The 20,904-nt window shown below is 46.4% G+C and overlaps 1 protein-coding gene and 1 long non-coding RNA gene across 2 annotated transcripts; one reads left to right on the top strand and one right to left on the bottom strand.

Annotated features, from left to right (window-relative positions):
- The first annotated feature begins 3,185 nt into the window (after nucleotides 1–3,185).
- On the top strand, nucleotides 3,186–4,794 carry LOC135810905 (uncharacterized). Its single transcript, XR_010552449.1, has 3 exons — nucleotides 3,186–3,485; nucleotides 3,584–3,747; nucleotides 4,262–4,794. It is a non-coding gene; the product is annotated as an uncharacterized LOC135810905 (long non-coding RNA).
- A 1,887-nt stretch (nucleotides 4,795–6,681) lies between these two features.
- Nucleotides 6,682–19,540, bottom strand: LOC135810223 (disks large homolog 5-like). The gene is made up of 14 exons (XM_065323701.1): nucleotides 19,291–19,540; nucleotides 17,049–17,446; nucleotides 16,676–16,808; nucleotides 15,496–16,416; nucleotides 14,581–15,167; nucleotides 13,884–13,986; nucleotides 13,424–13,475; nucleotides 12,361–12,546; nucleotides 11,357–11,403; nucleotides 10,691–10,732; nucleotides 10,329–10,436; nucleotides 8,704–8,825; nucleotides 8,115–8,259; nucleotides 6,682–7,505 (listed from the first exon to the last, which is right to left on the bottom strand). The coding sequence occupies exons 2-14, from the start codon at nucleotides 17,328–17,330 to the stop codon at nucleotides 7,381–7,383; spliced, it is 2,853 nt and encodes a 950-aa protein (XP_065179773.1). The 5' UTR covers nucleotides 17,331–17,446; nucleotides 19,291–19,540; the 3' UTR covers nucleotides 6,682–7,380.
- Nucleotides 19,541–20,904: the final 1,364 nt, after the last annotated feature.

The following is a 20,904-nucleotide window of genomic DNA, read 5'->3' as shown; positions in this document are numbered from 1 at the left end:
CTGCACAAAGAAGATCCATACCCCATCTCAAGCTGAACCCGTGCACTTACTTCGAAGTATGTCACTACCAGTATGTGTCACCGGGCCGTGGCCTTCTCGCAGGAAAGGAGTCGGCAGGTCTTTGTAAGGTGTCATTCTTTGCTTCTGAGTTTTGTCATCATCCGATATACCAAAACAAACGTACTGTACAACGGGAGGGGGGGGGGGGCAATTTACTCTTGATCATGTCTCTAGGCTCTCGTGTATCCTTTCTTCGTCGTTCTGTGAGAGCTTTAAGCCTTAGCGCCTGGACACGTGTCCATACAATAAAAGGCAGCAATGAGAATGACTTTATGTCTGTTCATCCTGGCAAAGTAGAATAATACCAACCAATCAACCGACATCACAATCAGAAGTTTATGTATTCTTGTACTTGTAGTAGTAGGCTCTGCGCACAGTACAGCTACATCATGTACACTGATTGTATTAATTTTGTTGCCTGTGTTCGTGCGACTTCATTCCATTTATAATACTTGCCACAAACATTACAATCATGTACAATGTAATTTGGTCGATCGGAGATTGTGTGCATCGGGGTTGTATAGATCAACGGCATCCTCATGGAGATGTTCGCCATGCCACCCGTGACCGTGAATTGTATTCTGTTGAGTGTTGTGTTCTAATCATTCGCCATGCCACCGTGAATTGTATTCTGTTTGCCCGTACAAGAGGCTTGTGTGTCGTGGAGATTGGGAAGAGAGTGCCATCATTCAGATTATCTAATACGATCATGATTGTCACCCAATGCCATCATGATTGTCATGTAGTTTTGGGGACAGTCACACGGTGACTTTCTGACAAAACGGCTTCATGCACTCAGCTCGGGGAAGAGTGTGTAGCTCCATGCACTCAGCTCGGGGAAGAGTGTGTTGCTCCATGCACTCAGCTCGGGGAAGAGGGTGTTGCTCCATGCACTCAGCTCGTTCGTGAATGCACGCACAAGTTGTACTGGTACTGGTAGGGAGAAAAGAAGAAGAAATTGGCCCCATTTTGCAAGATTGTGCCGGCAACGCTAGTGTTGGCTACTGAGCATTGAGCTTGGGGACGTAGAGGATTGTAATACACAATTAGTAGAACTGGAACATACATGTACATGAGTGTACCGGTACATCGTGGCATGGGTCATTAGCTTCTGAAGATCGCACGCGCTTCAGTACAGGAAGACTGCGCGAGGTGTCGGAACAACAGTCGAAAACAGCTGCGCGCCGTGCCTTCGAGATCAAAGAGTGTACTGTGATTCCCATTGGCATTGCGCTTGTTCCACTACTACAACTAGTACATAGTGTGGCCAGTCCTACCTGCCCTTTTGTGCACCTGATCTCCTTCGGCCGTTCGGGGAGGGGCCCGGTGGGGCTCCTGTAACTAAACAAAAGAAGACTAACACAGCTCAGAGGATACTAAAGCTTAGTCTAAGGAGGTAGAAAGTAACCGGTACCAGGCGGTAGCGTAGGTAGTGTCCACTGTCGCATGGTTATGCTTACACTACGTAAAGTAACTACTACAGGCATTGTAACTAACTAACTAGCTGGGCGACAGTGTCAAAACCGCTCCTACAGCTCTCGGTAGCTCCTTTTCTTCTTGCTCGAGAGGCGTGACGATTGCACTCACTGTCTGTGAGTCGGGCAGTCTTGGGAGGTGGTGTAGTGGACTGTACTGACCTATCCGGCAGTCTGGGGAAGTGTAGTGCACTGCAATGTATTATCAGTACTCCAGTCTTGGTACCCTAATATAACCCTAACCCTAACCCTAACCCATCAGATGTACAAGCACAGTGTGTATTGTTGTTAGATTGACAGCATGAACAGTCTGTACAGTCTACTAGTCAGGTAGTATTGGGTTATATTTATTTTTATAATACCATGACTGTACATCTGTCTGAGCAATGAAGCCTTGAAGGTGGAGAACACAAGGATCAATACAGTCGTTATGCTCTGTAAAGTGGATCTACCCTGGAACACAGAATGACAATGTGTCTGTAAAATACCATTCAGTCCATTGCCATGCAGCGCAGCCTGGGATATACATGTACATGTACAGTGTGACTGTGTGACTGCGTGGATTCATCTGCACTCTCCAGCTCTGCCGGGCATCGCGCAGGCAGGCAGCGCTAGCACGAAGAAGGCCGAACCTCAGGCGACGCCGGATCTAACTTCTAAGCTACCACTGTTGCGTAGATGTACATGTACATGATTGTACGTTTCTCCAGATTTCTCCGATGCCAGGGAGGCAATGCGGTTCAGGAGTGCAGACGCTGCCTTGCCAGTTCTCAGTACCCGTGGCAGAGACTGAGACCAATGGAACGAAGCTGCTGTGCTCAATCTCCTTCACCCTCCGCTTGCAGCGTCTTCGCTTTTCCCACGGCACTGGTGACGTTCATAGCAAGCGACAAGAGAGGAGGAACTATCTGAGGGAGGGACATGTTTGAAGACCCCAACATCGAAAAAGGCGGGTTCAAATTGACCTCCCATAACTTTCTCCTTGCATCGGATAAAAGGTACTTTTTGAAGACGCTGCATAATAATAATTATCCTGCTCCAGCCACTTGCATTTGACCTCGGTTACACAATACCTCCGCTATAAAGTACAGGTTTTTACTTTCCCAGAACTTGGCAGAAGGTACTTTATACATTGTACATGTACCCAAGTAATTAGTTTCATTGCGCCATGCATGATGACTGTATAGCGCCATGGCGGCTTTATCACCCAGCGGACAAGATGTTAGTTAGGCTAAAGCTAGGGGGGGGGGGGGGCACATCGTCATTCCGTGCGACAGACATCCCAGACCACGCCACCACTCCCCTTATTCATGGCTCACACATGACGGGTACCGGGTTTACGTGGCTCTAGTAAAAAAAAAAAAAAAAAAAAAAAAAAACATGCAATGATGAGCACTACTGTTATACTTTACCGTAAATACAATCATGTAGATATAGACTACAGCAGGGAGCTGCCCTACACACACCGGTATGTGTAGGGCATGCTCCCTGATCTACAGCCACTATACTAGTCTACAGCCACTATGCCTATGGGGCTGTTAAGTGATGACGTCACAGTTCCTTCGATACGCATAACAACGATCCCACTGGGGACAAACAAAAGTATCGTCGTCTCCACCGACCCAGTTGTCAGTGGCAACATATAGGAATCGTGTACATTTCTTCGTTTCTTCTTTGCTGTTTTCAGTGAGTGTTTTGTTTTCTCTTTGTCCTTGATCTCGACGATGTTGTCGTGCTTATTACCTTACTGAGACGTCTCTTGTGACTGTAGCCAGTGTCACGGAGGATTTTATTGGCGTGACAAGGTAGATCGCCGAGATCGAGCGTGAAAAACGCCCTGCATTAGTAGCCGCTCCTGTAGAATGTTTTCTGAGTTGGCGTATCCATGGTCAACAAAACCAAGGTGCAAGACAGCATGAGAGATCGTGTAAACGATGTGAACTCCAAAAGGTAAGCTCCTGAACAAGTGGAAAGATATGGGTATTTACAAACTCTCAGTCTCTCTTCATCCATCGATTGCCGCTATGCATTGCATTTTGTCTTCACAGATAATCTGGCCAAATTTATTGTAACTCAGAGAGAGTGCAATCGTGCTTGGGGCCCATCCCAATGTCATCACATGGCTGTGGTGACTAGTGTATATCTGGGAGAATTTTTCCTCGACTGATACGGAGTGCAGGTGGATCGATTATGAGAAATGCGAACATGTGAAGTAAGTAATTAGTTGTGTCGAAGAAATGTGCAATAAAATAAAATTTACTTTACACTCAAACATACACTGTAGATGTACATGTAACATCATGATAATGATTCCATCTTCATTATCCCGCAACTGGTACACCATACGCACCGAATACATGATGTGTGCGCGCATGTACATGCACACACTCTCATGCGTGGCCGAGTCGGCCAGATGAACAGACCATGCATTTACACGAGGTGTCCGTAATGTCATTGGAACGCTGTACTCTATGACTTTATTCCAAAAGAGTATGTCTTGCCCCTGACGAATGGAGTTGTGTCTGTGCTCAGCGGGTATCGGGCTATGACGCAACACTGCAATCAGCGCTGCAATTAAAAGAGCACTGCACAGATTATTTTGACTAACTTCCTTTGCGTTTACTTGGTTGAGCCCGTGGTTTCATTTCTGTGTTCTGTCATGATTGGCCTCTGGAAATAATCAGAGTGGATGTCATTTTGCCATATATGTGTGCCTTGTGCGGCAGGTTCAAGGCTAGATGCACTTCACATTCGGCGTGCGATCTCAGCGTCTGGGACCTGATGAAGTCTTGGTTGGATGGTTATTCAAGCCTGATACTACTCGACACACCAATGTTCATGTCAATGTAATTTTTTCAGAGCTGCACTATTTACGTGTTGATGCTTACTTTGGTGTAGCGTGTTTCCCCCGGATTGTTTCTATCATCATGATCGTGTGTTCTTGGGCTGAGCGAGCACATGCACAAGTGTGCAGCTATAACCCTGTGTATCTTTGGTTACACTTTGTTCTGCAATGCATGTACCTTGTAACATTATGTGCTTGCACTGCTTTGTCTGGCCTGCGTATTTCAGGACTATTCAGTGCATTAGACCCAGGTTTGTTTGGTTGCCGGATGATCTCTTGTTGCGTCGCTCTGTATTTGTATTCATCAATTTTTGGGCTTGAGAATTGAGCTGTTGTGTGGTTCCCAATATGAAAACATCATGCTGGTGCTCTGTGTTTCGATTATCGACTGTCGGAGCAGTCATGCATATATTAGCAGAACGGTCAATACTGTAGTCTTTTCACGTGTTCGTCTTTTTTGTGTTTTCGCCGGGGGTATTAGCGGTAACGTTGCACACAGAACGGCAGTGTTGCATCACTGGACGACCCTGCCTCTGCATCTGACTTAATTTCCCCAGGATCTGGTGCAGTTACACCAGACAGCCACTTCCTGTAAACACGCAAACAGCAAAAGAAGAGATCCCGCAAATCAGGAAAAACCATTATGGAAAATATAGAATAGATCATACAACATTCAATAATCTGGAGTAATTACAGTGAGACAAACACTTCAAACAGTGCTCTCTCTCTCTGTCTCCATCCTTCCAAAAATACCCTATGACAATTCCCTAGAATTATTTTATTTTATATTCTTAGGACATCATTCTGAACATAATAAATTCTTCCATGGGTCTTCAATCACCACGGAGGGCGAAAATATATCTAAGTCATGCAGTTTACGGGAGGTGCGAGCTGTCATGGATATAGAGGCTGATATTGTGCCAGCGTGAGGGCAGAGACAGAAAAAAGACACTGATTTCTTGAACAACTCACCATTATATAATCGAATCCACAAGGAGCGCTCATACTTTGATCCATCAGGACGCGAAACATCTTCAAAGCACTCTCAAACACGGAGTTTTACTGTGGGTAGCCAATTTCACAGCCATCATGAAGGCACTCGACGACTACAGGAGTTTTGTAGAGGAAGGAACAAGGAGTAAAGAGCGACAACAATCGCTTGAAGAAAAAGCAAAGAAAAACAACTGTCTCTCCAGTCATTTAGATGCTGTTGCCCTTGACATCTGGTTCCATCCAGAGGACGCGACTTTTGTTTGTCCCCAGTGCTCTCCGTTGCTATGCGTATCGAAGGAGCCGTGACGTCACACTTAACAGCCCCATACTAGTCTACAGCCACTATACTAGTTATAGTCTATAGGAGTAGTCCACAATGTAGTTCACATCAAAAGGCCAACCACAGCTCTCCCAGCAGGATCACTGAAGAGTTGAAGACCGTCAATGATCTCTCAACTTTATCCGCCGTATGCCCTACTGCACCCATGGAGGGCACCCTGGTGTTGGTTCGTGAGATAGCAGTCACCACCCAGAGTGATCCTCTTACCATTGCTACGAGCCACTGATTCGAATCATCTAGGTACGGCCAAGATCAATGTGATACAGCATTCCACAATTAGGCCGAGTAAAAAAAATTACTAGATGATCGTCCTTTTTTTTGGAAAAATCGGGGAGGGCGGGAGGATTTTATTTTTATTTTTTTACTTTTTACCCTCTCATGCACACAGTGTACACAACAACATCAAGGTTTTTTTTCTCTTTTTTTCTTTTTTTTTCTTTTTTTCTTTTTCTTTCTTCAGCAGATCGATACTGACGTTGTGATATACTAGTAGTATGTGGTCCATATAGTAAAGAAAGTATTAAACAAAGCGTGCACATGTTTCCTGCATCCGCGATCGGTAAAAAACCAACGATTTCGGCAAAAACTCACGATTTAAAAAATAAAATATTTCTTGGGGCGCTGACAAAAACTGGGGCGGACGGGGACGATCATCTAGCTTTTTTTTTTACTTGGCCTTAAACAGGCCGTCTGAAATCGACCGCTTTGCCTCGACACCAAAACAGTGCACGTGACATGTAAAACAGTGCATGTGACATGTAAAACAGTGCATGTGACATGTAAAACAGTGCATGTGACATGTACATGATTGTGCTTGAGGTATGCATCTCTGGCATAGTCTGGGTGACTCTCCTTGCCATACATCAGCACCAGAATATGCTGCATTGTGCGTGCGAATCGATTAGACATATCCTTCAAACAAGGCATCAGTCTACTTTGACCAATACCATACAACTCAGGAGCAGATGCACAAGAATGACTGCGTTGTCATCAGAGAGTTCAAGACTGCAAACGTCCATTCATTGAAAATATCAAAGAGAGAGAGAGAGAGAGAGAGAGAGAGAGAGAGAGAGAGAGAGAGAGAGAAATTGTTAGTCATCGTCAACGTTATATCATAATAATTATTCATATGTGGTTGTGCACAATACGTACAAGTGTACAATATCATGATGTTGTTTGTGGCATGGCAGGAAGTGGGGGCGAGTGTACTGGGTAATGCATTCCTCAGGTGTATAGATTCCACCATTCTTCCTGTCCAGCAGGGGGTTCGGCGGCATGAATCAATAGCTCAAGCCCTTTAGATACTTTGAATAACCAATCACAAAGTGAGTTACTATTTACACAAAAAGAAAGATCTGTATAGAATGGAGTAACTAAAATTGCGTAGCTCCGAACTCCTATCCATTCAAAAACTAATAAACTGCCCAAATAACAAATACAATACATGTATCAAGAATGTCACCTTGTCATGCAGAATACTCATGGACCAGTCGAGAAAACCTGCATCGTTCACCTTGACCATGATGACGTCATTCAGTGCCTCGTGATGATGACATCATTCCGGATTCATAGGATGAGTTCATGCTCACCGACACTGAGCTCAAGTTATCAGTTACTGGTGCACCAGTACATCGACGATCGCGCTGTCACCTAGCTGCTGTTGTCACCTAGCTGTTGAACTCGCTGAGTGGAGTATCGTGTGGTGCCCAGACGACATTCTTCTGCTGGTCTTGAACAATGCGTAGCACAGCCTGACCATCACGACGAGCAACATTCGACAGCGTCACATTGCCTGCAGACACCAGCAAAGTCAACACACACACACACACACACACACACACACACACACACACCTTGGTCCTTGGTAACACTGCCATTAAATGGTCACGTGTCCCCTGTGCAGGGGTCGACAGCACTGAGTTCAGCATTGGATCCAGAAACGCCGTTCTACTTCCTGGACAGGAAATTAGCACAGCTATGCAGGTCGAAACCACGGGATGACTTGCAGCAGCGACCGCAGCCGAGACACACACACACACACACACACACACACACACACACACACACACACACACACACACACACATTGAAATATCCTGATGACATGCAAACAACCAGAAACTGAAGTAGTCACTCTAAGAACCGCAAAAAAAGCACGTGCCTGTATGAACCTGGCACAGCGTGTAGTGCCTGTATGAAACTGGCAAAGTGTATGTGGTGTGTGGATTCAGTCAAACGGTCTCGTGTCAAATGACCACATATCAGGCACGTCAGGATTAACAACAGTGTCCAGCCAAGGTAATTATTCCCTAAACTAGGCTCCAAGATTGATTGTGTTCATCCATATGGAACACTACGCCGTCTCAGAAGAGACGATTCCAGTCTTGCCATGATAACTAACCAGTGTGCAGCCAAGACAAACCGAACTCTTCCTTGGCCGACACCACTGACTTGTTCTTCAGCAGGAGAATGACGATGGGGTATTGCTTGCTGCTTAGCATAGTCACTACATCCCTGGGTGATACGTCCAGTAAGCAATGAAGACCCTGATGGAGGAGAGCATAGCATGCCAGCATGGTCGTGCCAGGAGCAGAGATTAGTGTTAACAGTCATAAGTCATAACCACGACCAGCACTGGGTAATCGAGAACTGGCATAGGAATAAGTATACATGTACATGTGGACACACACACACACACAAACTCATGCATTCATGCACGCCCCCCCCCCCCCCCCCCCCACACACACACACACAAACTCATGCATTCATGCCCCCCCCCCCCACACACACACAAACTCATGCATTCATGCCCCCCCCCCCCCACACACACCAGTGTGCAAACAAATCTACTACAATAGATGCAGCACATGTGTAAGACGGACTTGTGTGCATGTGTTCATCACACGTGTTTTTCACTAAACACACTGAACATTACACGGTCAAATACCAGCAAACAGAAGTTGATAAGAACTGTCCAGAAAACTACCTACCTTCTCTGCAGCCTGGCCAACACTGGTTCTGTAGACATATGTTTGTCTACTGCTGTCATGAATGTTGGTCAGTAGGAGGACATCTGGTCTGTCGGACATGTCTACATTTCCTATTACATCATCTGAAACAAAACAAAGACACACACAGAAACATAGACACACACAGAAACATACACACACACACACACACACAGAAACATACACACACACACACACACACACACACACACACACACACAGAAACACACACAGAAACACACACACACACACACACACACACACACACACACACACGCACACAGATATATCACTGTTCAAAATCGGTGAGTGGCTGCCCCATATATTCAATTTGTTAGGCAAACTTGATAAGAGAAAGACATGGTACTGAACATTCTTGACATCAGGGGGCTGTAATTCCTCCTTCTGAAAACTGCACTACAGCTGGTCAATCACTTACTTCTCTGGCTATTGGCCAGCGGTACATCAACACATTCCAGCGATACATCAACACGTTCCAGTCTCAACCCGCAGGCTATTGGCCAGCGATACATCAACACGTTCCAGCCTCAACCCGCAGGCTATTGGCCAGCGGTACATCAACACGTTCCAGCCTCAACCCGCAGGCTATTGGCCAGCGGTACATCAACACGTTCCAGCCTCAACCCGCAGGCTATTGGCCAGCGGTACATCAACACGTTCCAGCCCCAACCCGTAGGCTATTGGCCAGCGATACATCAACACGTTCCAGCCCCAACCCGCAGGCTATTGGCCAGCGGTACATCAACACGTTGCAGCCTCAACCCGCAGCTAATGATGTCAAAACATTGGCCTATCCCCAAAAGGGTGTACCCAGCAGCTACTGCTACTGGTCCATACACACTTGCATGCTTTCTTAGACATAACAACATGCCGTAAAGTCGTGTATAAAGGGGGAAATTTTCCCCCATTTTTTTGGGGGTCTTCCCCCACTTTTTGGGGGAAATTTTGCAGGCTTCTATATGAGACAGGCTTCCACACAAGACAGGTATTTCTATGCATGTCAACACTAAAACCAGGCTTATGTGCAGACAGTGTATCTTGAAAACCAGGCTTATGTGCAGACAGTGTATCTTGAAAACCAGGCTTCTATTCAAGACAGGCTTCTATTCAAAACAGGCTCCTGTATGACACAGGCTGTAACACCAGACACTACAGTAAGCACTGGTTTACTTTTCAGCTGAGACAATGCAATAATGCAATACAATGCAATAATGGCATGTTGGCATGTTCCGGAGAAAATACAGCACAGGCATGGCACATGTAATCTCAGACACAGCAACTCCAATAGGTGTGTGATAAACCCAGGAGCATCGCCAGGCAAGTGTGCTACTGCAGGACCAACAAGCAAACCTGAAGCAACGGCACTACTACTGTCACTAGCAATGACAGTTGGAGCATCAGTCCACTCAGAAATGACATTATGTGTACAACACAATACGCCCAAGGCTGACCATCACAATATGTGTACAACACAATACGCCCAAGGCTGACCATCACATTATGTGTACAGCCAACTTCGCTTATAACGACACTCGGCGGGGCATCACATTATCTGTACATCACAATTCACCATGGGGCCGACTTACAGACAGGACAAGTACAGAAGACTTTATCATACTCCTTCAGCAGATGCGTGCGCAGCGCTGTCACCGCTTGAGGAGCCCCCAGAAGTACCACCGGTCGCGGCTGCTCACCTGAACACACCGCGCAATACACACAAGACAAAACATCAGGCTTGGAAGGTATGCGTGATGATGGACCTTCAGCATGGGCAATGCCAAGAAAGTAGCAAGATCTGTAAGACGTAAAATCCGTGTAGTGCTCGGGTAACGGCAGGGTAAACATTGTGATGCCTATAGAGCTGTGTGTACAACCCAGGGTGATGATTCACTGCTGGTATGGAGTAGGGATACATGTATTGGGAGAGTATCAGTCCGGCAGTGCTTACACTTCAGCAGTGACACTGGTTCATACAGTGTGGGCGCTCCACCTGCAGAAACACATACCCGTGTATACACACATACACGCACATGCACACACACGCGCACACACATACACACACACACGAAATAATGTTCAACATGACAAATCAATGAGCTCTGTGTACACATTTGTACAAAATTAATGTTAAAATACCGTGGAATCCCGCGGATAAGCCCATGCCCGCTCATAAGCCCAGGGTTAGTTCGAACATCACAAAGCTTCATCGTACAAGCCCATGGGCCTAGTTCATACCATGAGTCCATAAATTATGGACTCTTGGCCATACCATGTACGTAGTATATGTACATGTACAATATAGTTCTTTTTGTACATTTCCAAAACAATCATCCGTTGTTTTTGTTTGCACAGTGGTTTTCAGCAATGTACTTCTCACTTCCTTGATACTTTTCAATAGCACAATGTTGGTGTGGGCGTATAAGCCCATGCCCGCGTATAACTATAAGCCCAATGTTCTCGTAACAGCCCACCAACTGAATGTCCTTGTGAAACACTGAGATAAGCCCATGGGCTTATCCGCGGGATTCTACGGTATGTGTAGTACACACCGGTAACACACAAACATGCAAAACACAGGAGTGCTAAGAAATCCACAAACACTTCAGAAACTAACCCTCGCCATCCACTTGTGCAGTGCCTGGATACAACATGTCCGCAGCCCTGTGCCGGTGATAGCGAGCATACATGTAGAGCAGAACAACTGTGTGAAATGTTAGGAAACGTGTCTTCCAAGTGACAAGGTATGCCAGATACAGGGTACACTGCATGGTACAAAAAAATCGCACAACTCCTCTCATGTTTGAGCCAGTGTCAGTTGATAGTATGTTGCAGTCTGGACAGATGGATAAGCTATGGGGCATTCAGTGCCGGAATAACAGTTCAAGAATCTCCAACAAAAACAACAACAACAACAGCAGCAGCAACAACAACAACAACAACAACAACAACAACAACAACAACAACAACAACAACAACAACAACAACAACAACAACAACAACAACAACAACAACAACAACAACAACAACAACAACAACAACAACAACAACAACAACAACAACAACAACAACAACAACAACAACAACAACAACAACAAGATCTCTTATTGGCCACTGGCTATCGTGAGAATAAAGATTTGAAACAACAACAACAACAACAACAACAACAACAACAACAACAACAACAACAACAACAACAACAACAACAACAACAACAACAACAACAACAACAACAACAACAACAACAACAACACTGAGCTCACACAGTCCATTTAAGACTGGACATCTGACCTATGGGCTCACCAAAGTATACTGTTTGTGCTCAAACAATATCATAGCACAGTGGAAAATCCTCCCGTTTCCCAACATGATTCTATTCTGGTGCCTCTCCTTTTCCCAAACATGGCCTTAGAGACTAACTCACTGTGTCTTTCAACTACTGCCAATGCTCAATCCTACCAAGAACAGCGAAGGAGACATGGAAACAATGAACTAAGGATTGATTGGTTGCGATGAGTTTCCTGAGACTGTTGTCCGAAGTTCAGAGTACCGGTAACAGTGAGTTTACACATTGGTTATAGCTCTGGTGATTCTGGATGTGACATATTGCGTATGCTTTACTTTTTCCGTGAGAGAATGAAGCCATGTTTATCCTTGACGACTCCAGTAGCCATGGCAACTTGGTTAACCTTCCACCGGTCGTCATGCGCTCTCGGGGCAGTCTCTGTAACGAGGAAGATATCACCCGGTGCCATGCCCAGATCCTGTATGGTCTTCTTGGCTTCCGACGGTCGGTTGATGTGACATCTGCAAACACAAGAGAGAGAGAGAGAGAGAGAGAGAGAGAGAGAGAGAGAGAGAGAGAGAGAGAGAGAGAGAGAGAGAGAGAGAGAGAGAGAGAGAGAAAGAGAGAGATAGATAGATAGAGAGAGAGAGAGAGAGAGAGAGAGTGCATGTGCAGAGGAGATAGCAGGCAAGAAATGAAGCACTGTACAATTAAAAAAGTATAAGGGACCATAAAAAATTTAAAAAATTCACGGTTTGAGTTTTCCGCATCCGTAGGAACGCCACCACCCTCTGGGATCAAGGCGCAGATGCAGCTCCTAAGCGGTGGAAGGTGAGTAGATCAGACCCACTACAAATCGGTCAAAGACCGAAAATCCCATTCACTGCATCCATGTTTCCCTCGTGGCAGGCCAGGAGTTCCCAATTAACTGTGGGTCGTGCTGCAACTTGTGACCATATGCAGCATCAAGCGAAGGCCCTGGCTCGAGTCCTGGTGGTGATAGTCAGTTTTTTTCTTCAGACTTTTCCCGTTTGCATCTTTCCCTCAAACCGATGAACATATAACATAATTATACTGCATGGTAAGTTAAAAGACAGCAGAATGGTTCGTCCCTACTCCGAACTCCGTGTACTCAGCAATCGGCAGCTAAAGGGGTGCAATGTACCGTGTGCGTGGAATATGGATGTGTGGTGGCCAGTTCGAGTCCACTGCTGTGCTGGCCATGTTTGTGCCTTTGCTCCACTACTCAGTAGGTCTAGCTACCGGCCTCACACTACCTTAGAGGGTGGATAGGGAGCACCAAACTTCATAGCTTAATGTTCGGTTGCAGTCACACAAACCCACCGCATTTGCACTTACACACCACACCTAGCTCAGGAACACTTTCACACAACCAACCTGATAAAAAAGTTGTCCTGCGTGTCACGGCCTTTGGGAAGACTTTCATACTCTGTGTACATGCGACAGAAGCAAGAGAGGGAAACAAACAGAACAGCATAAGGATACAACAACATTGCCATTAGCACGGCTACTTTGTTCTCAGAATAAGGGAACAAATATAGTCAGCTTTGTTTGCGCAGTGTAGTGGTGGAGGTGATAGTCAGCATTTTCTTCAAAGGCCGAGAGCTCTGTCGCACCCTGTGATAAGGAAGAAGTCGTCAGTGCATTCACTAATTTAACACTTTCATCCCATAAAATGATGAAACAACATTACTTTACTGATCCAAACTCCAAAAGAGAACACAGTCACGACAAAGAGCTATGGCAGTTAGAATGAAGGCCGTAAATGGACTTGCTGTTCTTCATTTCGGAGGATATATCCGGACAGGTGTGGGTTGGTGCTACGTTTCTAGCTTACCCTTTATGCTGTACTTGACGGAAATGCGGACTTCACCGCTCAGTCCCAGCATGGAGTGGCCAGCAGCGCTGTGAGTGATGTCCGCAAAGTCACGCTCTGCAAACTGCAGCCAAACCAGAGCAACACAGGTCCACACATATCACAAGAAAAACCCCATTCATTGCAGTAAGCTGCATACTTTGCCAAGTCCAGATTCATTCACTCATTACACTCATTACACAATGCAACTCCTACACATTCATTAACTGGTGTGTGCAGGTAACCACACTGTCATGTTACAGTGACTGCAGCCCGGCAGCATGCATTTCCTGACAAGCATGTATGTGCCATCAGTAACAATGAAAAACATTACAGCATAGTGTTAGTGTATACAATACTTGTACACCATACAGATACAGCAGAGCCGGCCTGAATGAATGCTTGGAAAGAAACGGAATCCGGGCAATCCGGCGTTTCAGGAGTTTCCTAGTCAAATTTTCAAGTTCATGCATTTGAGTCTCTCAAGAGAAGACACCTCTAAGAGGAGGGAAGTTTGGGCGCGTACCTAGGGTGTTCATGATTCTCTGGTCCCATACGACTTGTGCATGGGTCCCAAAACAGTACACAGACACCATACACAGTCACAATGTTTTTGTCAAGCATGCCACAGCACACAAATATGGAAGATTCTTCCATTCTTCCTCTGCCAGGAACTTACCGTCTGAATTCGATCACCAACTTTCAGTCCACATGTGTCGGCTAGGCTTCCGAGGGTGACAAAGTCAACGAACACGCCATATCCACGGCCACCAGAAATCCGCAGCCCCAGTGACAGACCACCCTCCTTGACAGCCACCAAGTGACGTGTATCTGAAGAGACTGGAGTAGTATCTGTAACTCTACCTGTTACAGCTGCGGGGGATACTGATGTAGTACCTCCACTGTCTGAACTTGATGATGATGATGATGAGCCTGCTGTTGCACTTGCACCTGACAATGAGGACCTTGACGTGGATTGTCCTTTGCGAGACAACTGCTTTCCGCTGGGGCTGCTTGTTCTTGGAGATGCAGTTCCTTGCCTGCTTGCAGCATCCTGCCTGCTTCGTAGTGACGATCGTCTTTCTTCGGAACTCTGACGTTGAATGTCTCTGGACGGTGTCGGCGGCGAGCGCTTCGACGTGGGTGGCGATTTCTTCGGCGGTTGAGGAGATTTCTTTGGAGTTGGCGGAGACCTCCTTGTCAGCGGTGGTGACGTCGTGCTTGTTGCTCCCTCGCGAGGTGGAGACGACGTTTTGGAGGAGGCAGCTGCACACAGAGGGGTAGTGTTAATCAGCAATACACAACGATAACACGTGAGTTAGTTATCCGGTGCTGCCATAAGCAGCTTCACAAATTCCATCATGGCTTAATGGCTTAGTGTGTCACAGCTCTTCCAAATTCCCACATAACAGTTATTCACACAAACTTCAGTGCAGAGTTCACTTTAAAAATATTACCTGGCATAAGAATTCCCCACGATATCTACATTATCAAGTAAGACCAGACACATGCAACAACAGCCAATGTGGATTCGCAATTCAGGAACGTGCTCAAACATTTCCCATTAAAGTATTGCTTGAAGTGGACAGCTCACCTCCTTTTTGTGGCTGCTGGTTCTGCTGCTGTTGCTTCATTTGGCTTCTGGAAGGTCGTGTGATGCACTCGCTACTGAGCCGGGGCTTGCGTCGCACTGGGGCACTCGACCCAGGAAGGTCAAAGAACATCATGGTATTGTTATCACTGCCTGCATCGCGCTCTGGATCTGCCACAGGCTGGAGTAGTTGTTGCTGCTGTTTTTGTTGTGCAAGACTACTAACGGTATCAGAGTCATGCGTGTCTGCTGTTGGTTGTGATGTGGGGCTGTCTCTGTCGCACACTATACTGGGCTGTGCTGACTGGGTGGTAGATCTGCTCTCAGCACTCAAATCAGCCGGGGACTGCACTTGGCTGGTATCAGATGCAGAAGACTCATCAGTTCTGCCATTCATTTCATCCACGTTCATTTGGGCTGCATCACTGGATCTAACATCATTGTTTGATGCAGCCGCCGAAGCAGCCTCCACTTGTTCCGATGCCATTGATGTGTGCTCTGCATACATACTGTTGTATTGACTGGGTTGTGAAGTCTCCACTGTACTATGCGGGTCAGCTGAATTAGCTGGGTCACGTGACTGGTGTTGAAGTGATTCTGGACTGCAAACAACTCTGCCTGGCGGTGCAATACCAGCAGCTGAGTGATCACAGGCAGCGATCTCATCAGAAACATCGGCTGTGCTCAGTTCTGAGCTATGTTCGTGAATGCTCCGCTGCGATAGTTCCTGCATGTCTAGTCCCAGAGAGCTGTTCCCACCCTCCAATAGGGCTGCCTTCACAACAGCCACATCATCAGAGTAGTCCCGTGGACTGGATGCACTGGCCAAGATTGAATCCGCAGCAGTGCTAGCCAGGAATGAGTCTGGTGTCTGTGATAGCGGCGGGGTATCAGCGTCTCTGACAGGCGTACTGGGTTTCTGGACTAAAAAAACAATCAAGAGAGAATCACGGTATCACGACAACACACAACCAAGAAAGAATAGTGGTAGCAGAACAATACCGACCGGGTGGCAGCATATGTAAGTGTAGTGAATAACATAAAGGAACCAATATGGTGCCAGACCGAGTCTCACTGCTTGCCTCAGACCGGGGACCGTAGCAAGGATACTACTAACAGGCAAGCGTTAAGCCTCCCTGGCAAAAAGGAGCATCAGCTTTCACAACACAACTCAGACACTCACCCGCTCGGCTTGGAGAGAAATTGGCGACGAGCAAGTGCTTTCCCACCACAGACATCAGCTTGTCTACGTGCTCACCGCATGTTGTTAACTGCTGTTCTACATCGGCATGGCAGCCAGCAATGCGGTCAGAAGCCTGTATTTACAGGAGAAGTGGAAGGGATCGGCGACGTACAGCAGTAAGACACTGTACACTGTACTATGCCAATGACAATAGGAGTGGAACACCTGGTGTCCGTACTTGCCATGAATCAGGCAGGCTACACTCTGCACGTACCGTATTTTCTGGAGCATAAGCACACCGAATCGGAATTCACCTTCCCCCCCCCCCCCCCCCAAAAAAACGGTGCGGCTTATACTAAGCGTATATGTTTACCTGCTTGGCTTGCCCATCGTTGCTCTGCTCAGATAGAGTCCACTTTTGACGGCCGGCATCCAGCCCCGACTGGGTCAGTAGCATCTGAAAGCCTTGAAGCAAGTTTTCAGCATTCTTGCAGCATGTCCCCGATGCTCTGAGCGTATCTTGAGCATCGCTCACTGCCACCAATAACTGGGATAGGTATTGCTGTAGCTCCAGAAATGATTGCTGTAGCGACACAGCTAGCGAACCAACAGCTCGCAAGTTCTCAGTGTAGGTGCCAGACGATAGCGCACTCATGGTTTTCGGGGTGATACTAAAACCTCACTTTATGCAGTCCAGATACTGAAGGCATTCGTAGCTAATGGGCATCATTGGATGTCAGTGGCGAGCCTGGTTCTGCTGGCTGGTGTCCACTGCAGCACACAAGATCACAACACGAAGCGAACCGCAGATTCACAAAATCATCGGCAACAATCCAACACAAGCTCTGTGCTAATTGCCAATGGCTAGGCAATGTGGTGATTGTATTTTTCAGATTTGTAGCGAACGTTACGAAACAGAGTAGGGCGCGCCGCAGTCCTAATCTCGCAGTCCTAATCTCGCAGTCCTAATCTCGCAAACTAACGCATAGACTATTCTTGACATTCACATATTGAACCAGATGCAGATGCAGGTGCAGACGACGCAAATAAAAAACTTGAATCGTAAACTAGTGATGAATAAAACAATGGGCGAACTCATATCACAAATACGAGAGACAAAGGATTGTTCCAAAAAGCTTTCTTGCCACAATCACCATTGAGATCTCTTGACTGAAAGGAATGGGAAACAGGAGAAGGATGCATACACTTGGAGTTGAAAGAAGAAGCGTGACGCAAACAATTAGCTAACAGAATGCTACGCTAGCGGCGAATGTAGACGTGTGAAAAATGTTGCCACTGTGAAAGGTGTCGGCGCGGTATTATGTGAAAGAAATGCTTTCATGAATTCACATGCACACATCAACCTTACTAACATTTTCTGGAACATTATTTTGGCTGCCATGCTTTTGATTATTATGAGTGTGCACTTTGTCTTACTCGCCGCTTGCATCACATTGCATTGAAATATGTGCGACACCAGATGACATTGATCTCTGACGATTTCAAGAACATTGAACTTCAATGTACAAGTAATACCTATGCTAATAGACATGGTTAGCATTTTACCGTTCACGCTACTTTCGACGGTCGGCCTGTACCGTTTTTTTGTGTGTGTCTACATGGCATTTTACCGTTCACGCTAGATCCAACGGTACTCGTACCCAACACCCAAAATACCGTTGGTTTGGTACCGTTTCGACGATAGAAAGCTCTGTTTGGCGAGAGCACGAAACGGTAAGATTCCAACTAGGGTTACGTCACAAGTCGATCCTTGCGTCAGGAGTCAGGACTCAGAAGCCGAACTGATAACCGTGTCTCGAAAGCACACAAAAAAACAGTAGACTCGCCCTCTACACGCCGACCGTCGAAAATAGCGTGAACGGTAAAATGCTAACCATGTCTAAATGTTACGTTTGGCGGCAAAAATGAATTAATGGATGGACTTCACAATAGGGCTTGAAAGTGATGACGTCAAAAACGGCCTGGGAGTAGTAAATTGACATCAGATTTCTATTTTGGATCCACTAAGGTGTGACTTTGCTATTGCCTAAGTATGTGGGTGCATAGCAACCCACTCATGTCGTATGCAGGTGTAACTTTTACTTCGCCACCAGTTGTCACCCCGCCCCCACTAGCCAAATCAGTCAGTTTCACTGGCAACATCACCTTGCTGTGAGTGAGACCGCTTGAAATGTGCTTGGATCCATACAAAAACTGGATCCAGGTGGGTCCAGTTTCCGAATTTTTCAAATTGTTGCTATGCCATTGCTATGGAGTGACGTAGCACTTTCAAGCCCTATTACCACCAGGTAAAGGTCCCCTATAATAATTATACTATAGTGTAGACTTCATAGTGCAGACTGTTGACTGTAATGGGATTCTCAAATAACACACCATACGTACAGTGACAAGCAAGCACGGGCGCGCTACAGTGGTGCGCTAGTACTAAATCACAATATCTACTCGTTACAGGAATGTCGAGTTTGTCAACCGCTACTACTACGATTAGCACATGTAATACCGTAATACAAGATTGAGTATGTAGCATATTTGGGGAGCGAGAAGTAGCACTTGACATTCCACGCCTCCCAATACAATGTTTGACGTCGACCTACCACTATATTCGGCTTGTGTATCCAGGTATCAGATCCAAGTCAGCCTCAAGATGATCTTGTTCACCGATGGTATCTCGGAAGGAACTAGTTGCCCGAGTTTTCAAAGACACGCCGATGCAGTCCACAGACTTGATGTTGTCTTCGCGATACGGCCAGAATGCTCTAGCACTAGCACTAGTAGCAGTGTTCAACACCTGCGCGAGTATTGTGTACATGTAATTGCCTTTGCAATGTCTTTTGCAATGTCTTTTGCAGGGATAAACCAAAAAAATGTAAGTCTTCTTTTCATGACGTCTTGTGACGCATTGCATGCAGTCATATACCTGATATACATGCGCGCTCATACTCATACACAAAGTGATAGATCCACTGGCACTGCTAGGCGCGCATGTAATCATTCATGGTAATGAAACAGTCTTACTATCGCGCATGGTTATCGGTCCGTGCACTCATCCGTGGATCCAGGCCAGGCAGTCAGACACACCACGGTACACCACGGTACACCTGTACACGGTACAACAGTATGACCACAGACTTGACAAGTAAGAAAGAAGGCGTTCCATTCTCTTGAAAGCGTTTCTGGGGAAATGCTCTCATCTATGATCTAGATACCTCATGCTCAGCTCAGTTCACCACAGTCACTGGCGTGAGTAGATCTACTGACTGTCGTACTGATCTAGTGTTTGCGAAAAAGCAGCACAATGGTCGTAGGAAGTAAGTAGTTTCGCTTGTGCCACGCCACCAGGCACCACTATAACTATGCTGGTCGTGTTTCTCGGCCTGTGCCTAGGCTGTGGTAACAAGGACGTGTCGTAGACACGTGACGACACGCTATACGCTGTCAAGGACTCAAGAGTCAAGGGGGAACCGGATACACGACAGACTTCATGTGCAATGCCTATTGCAAAGTAGTGGTATCTGGAACAGTATGTGCGAACGAAATTATTACGCACAGAATGTTCCTCCCCGTGGCATGAAAAATAGGGATTCACTGGCCAGAAATAGCCACTTCAGCTAGCTGTGTGGTGTGGACCAGGCTAAAATCAGTGGTGGTCGATTCATCAGCCTTGCGCAACCTGTTGAATGGTGTACTGATCAGGTTAATCCTAGCACTTTGCTATGTCTAGCTTGTTCGCTATCATCACTTCAGCTACAGGCATGAGTACGAGTATAGCTTGAAACTAACTAAGTCTTGGATACATTCTACCCATGGCGAAGTGGCCGATGTGGAGGGTAGACACCTCGTGTCGCATGTACTACTACTAGTAGCCTTGTAGGTGTAAACAGGCTGTGCACTCTGTGAATCACATGCATTTTGCCTGAGAGTCCCTTCATGGGATGTGAAACAGCATTTTATAGTATCATACATTCCACGAAGGGTAGACCGTCTAGACCGGTCTCTGGAAAAAATGTGACTCATTGCTCATCACAATGCTGCAGTGGCATTGCATACTGTATTGGGCATCATGCAAGCAACCTGGCCTAGCAGCAGAAATGCGGGAAACAGGAGCAGCAACACCACCACCAGCAGCAGCAGCAGCAGCAACAGCAGCGAACAGCCGCAACAGCAACAGCAGTGTTGATGATCGAAGACACAAATACACTAGCACTTCA

This window comes from Sycon ciliatum, chromosome 2 (assembly GCF_964019385.1).
Source record: "Sycon ciliatum chromosome 2, ocSycCili1.1, whole genome shotgun sequence".
In the NCBI taxonomy this organism is placed as follows: domain Eukaryota; kingdom Metazoa; phylum Porifera; class Calcarea; order Leucosolenida; family Sycettidae; genus Sycon; species Sycon ciliatum.
This window is presented reverse-complemented; position numbering and strand designations above follow the sequence as displayed.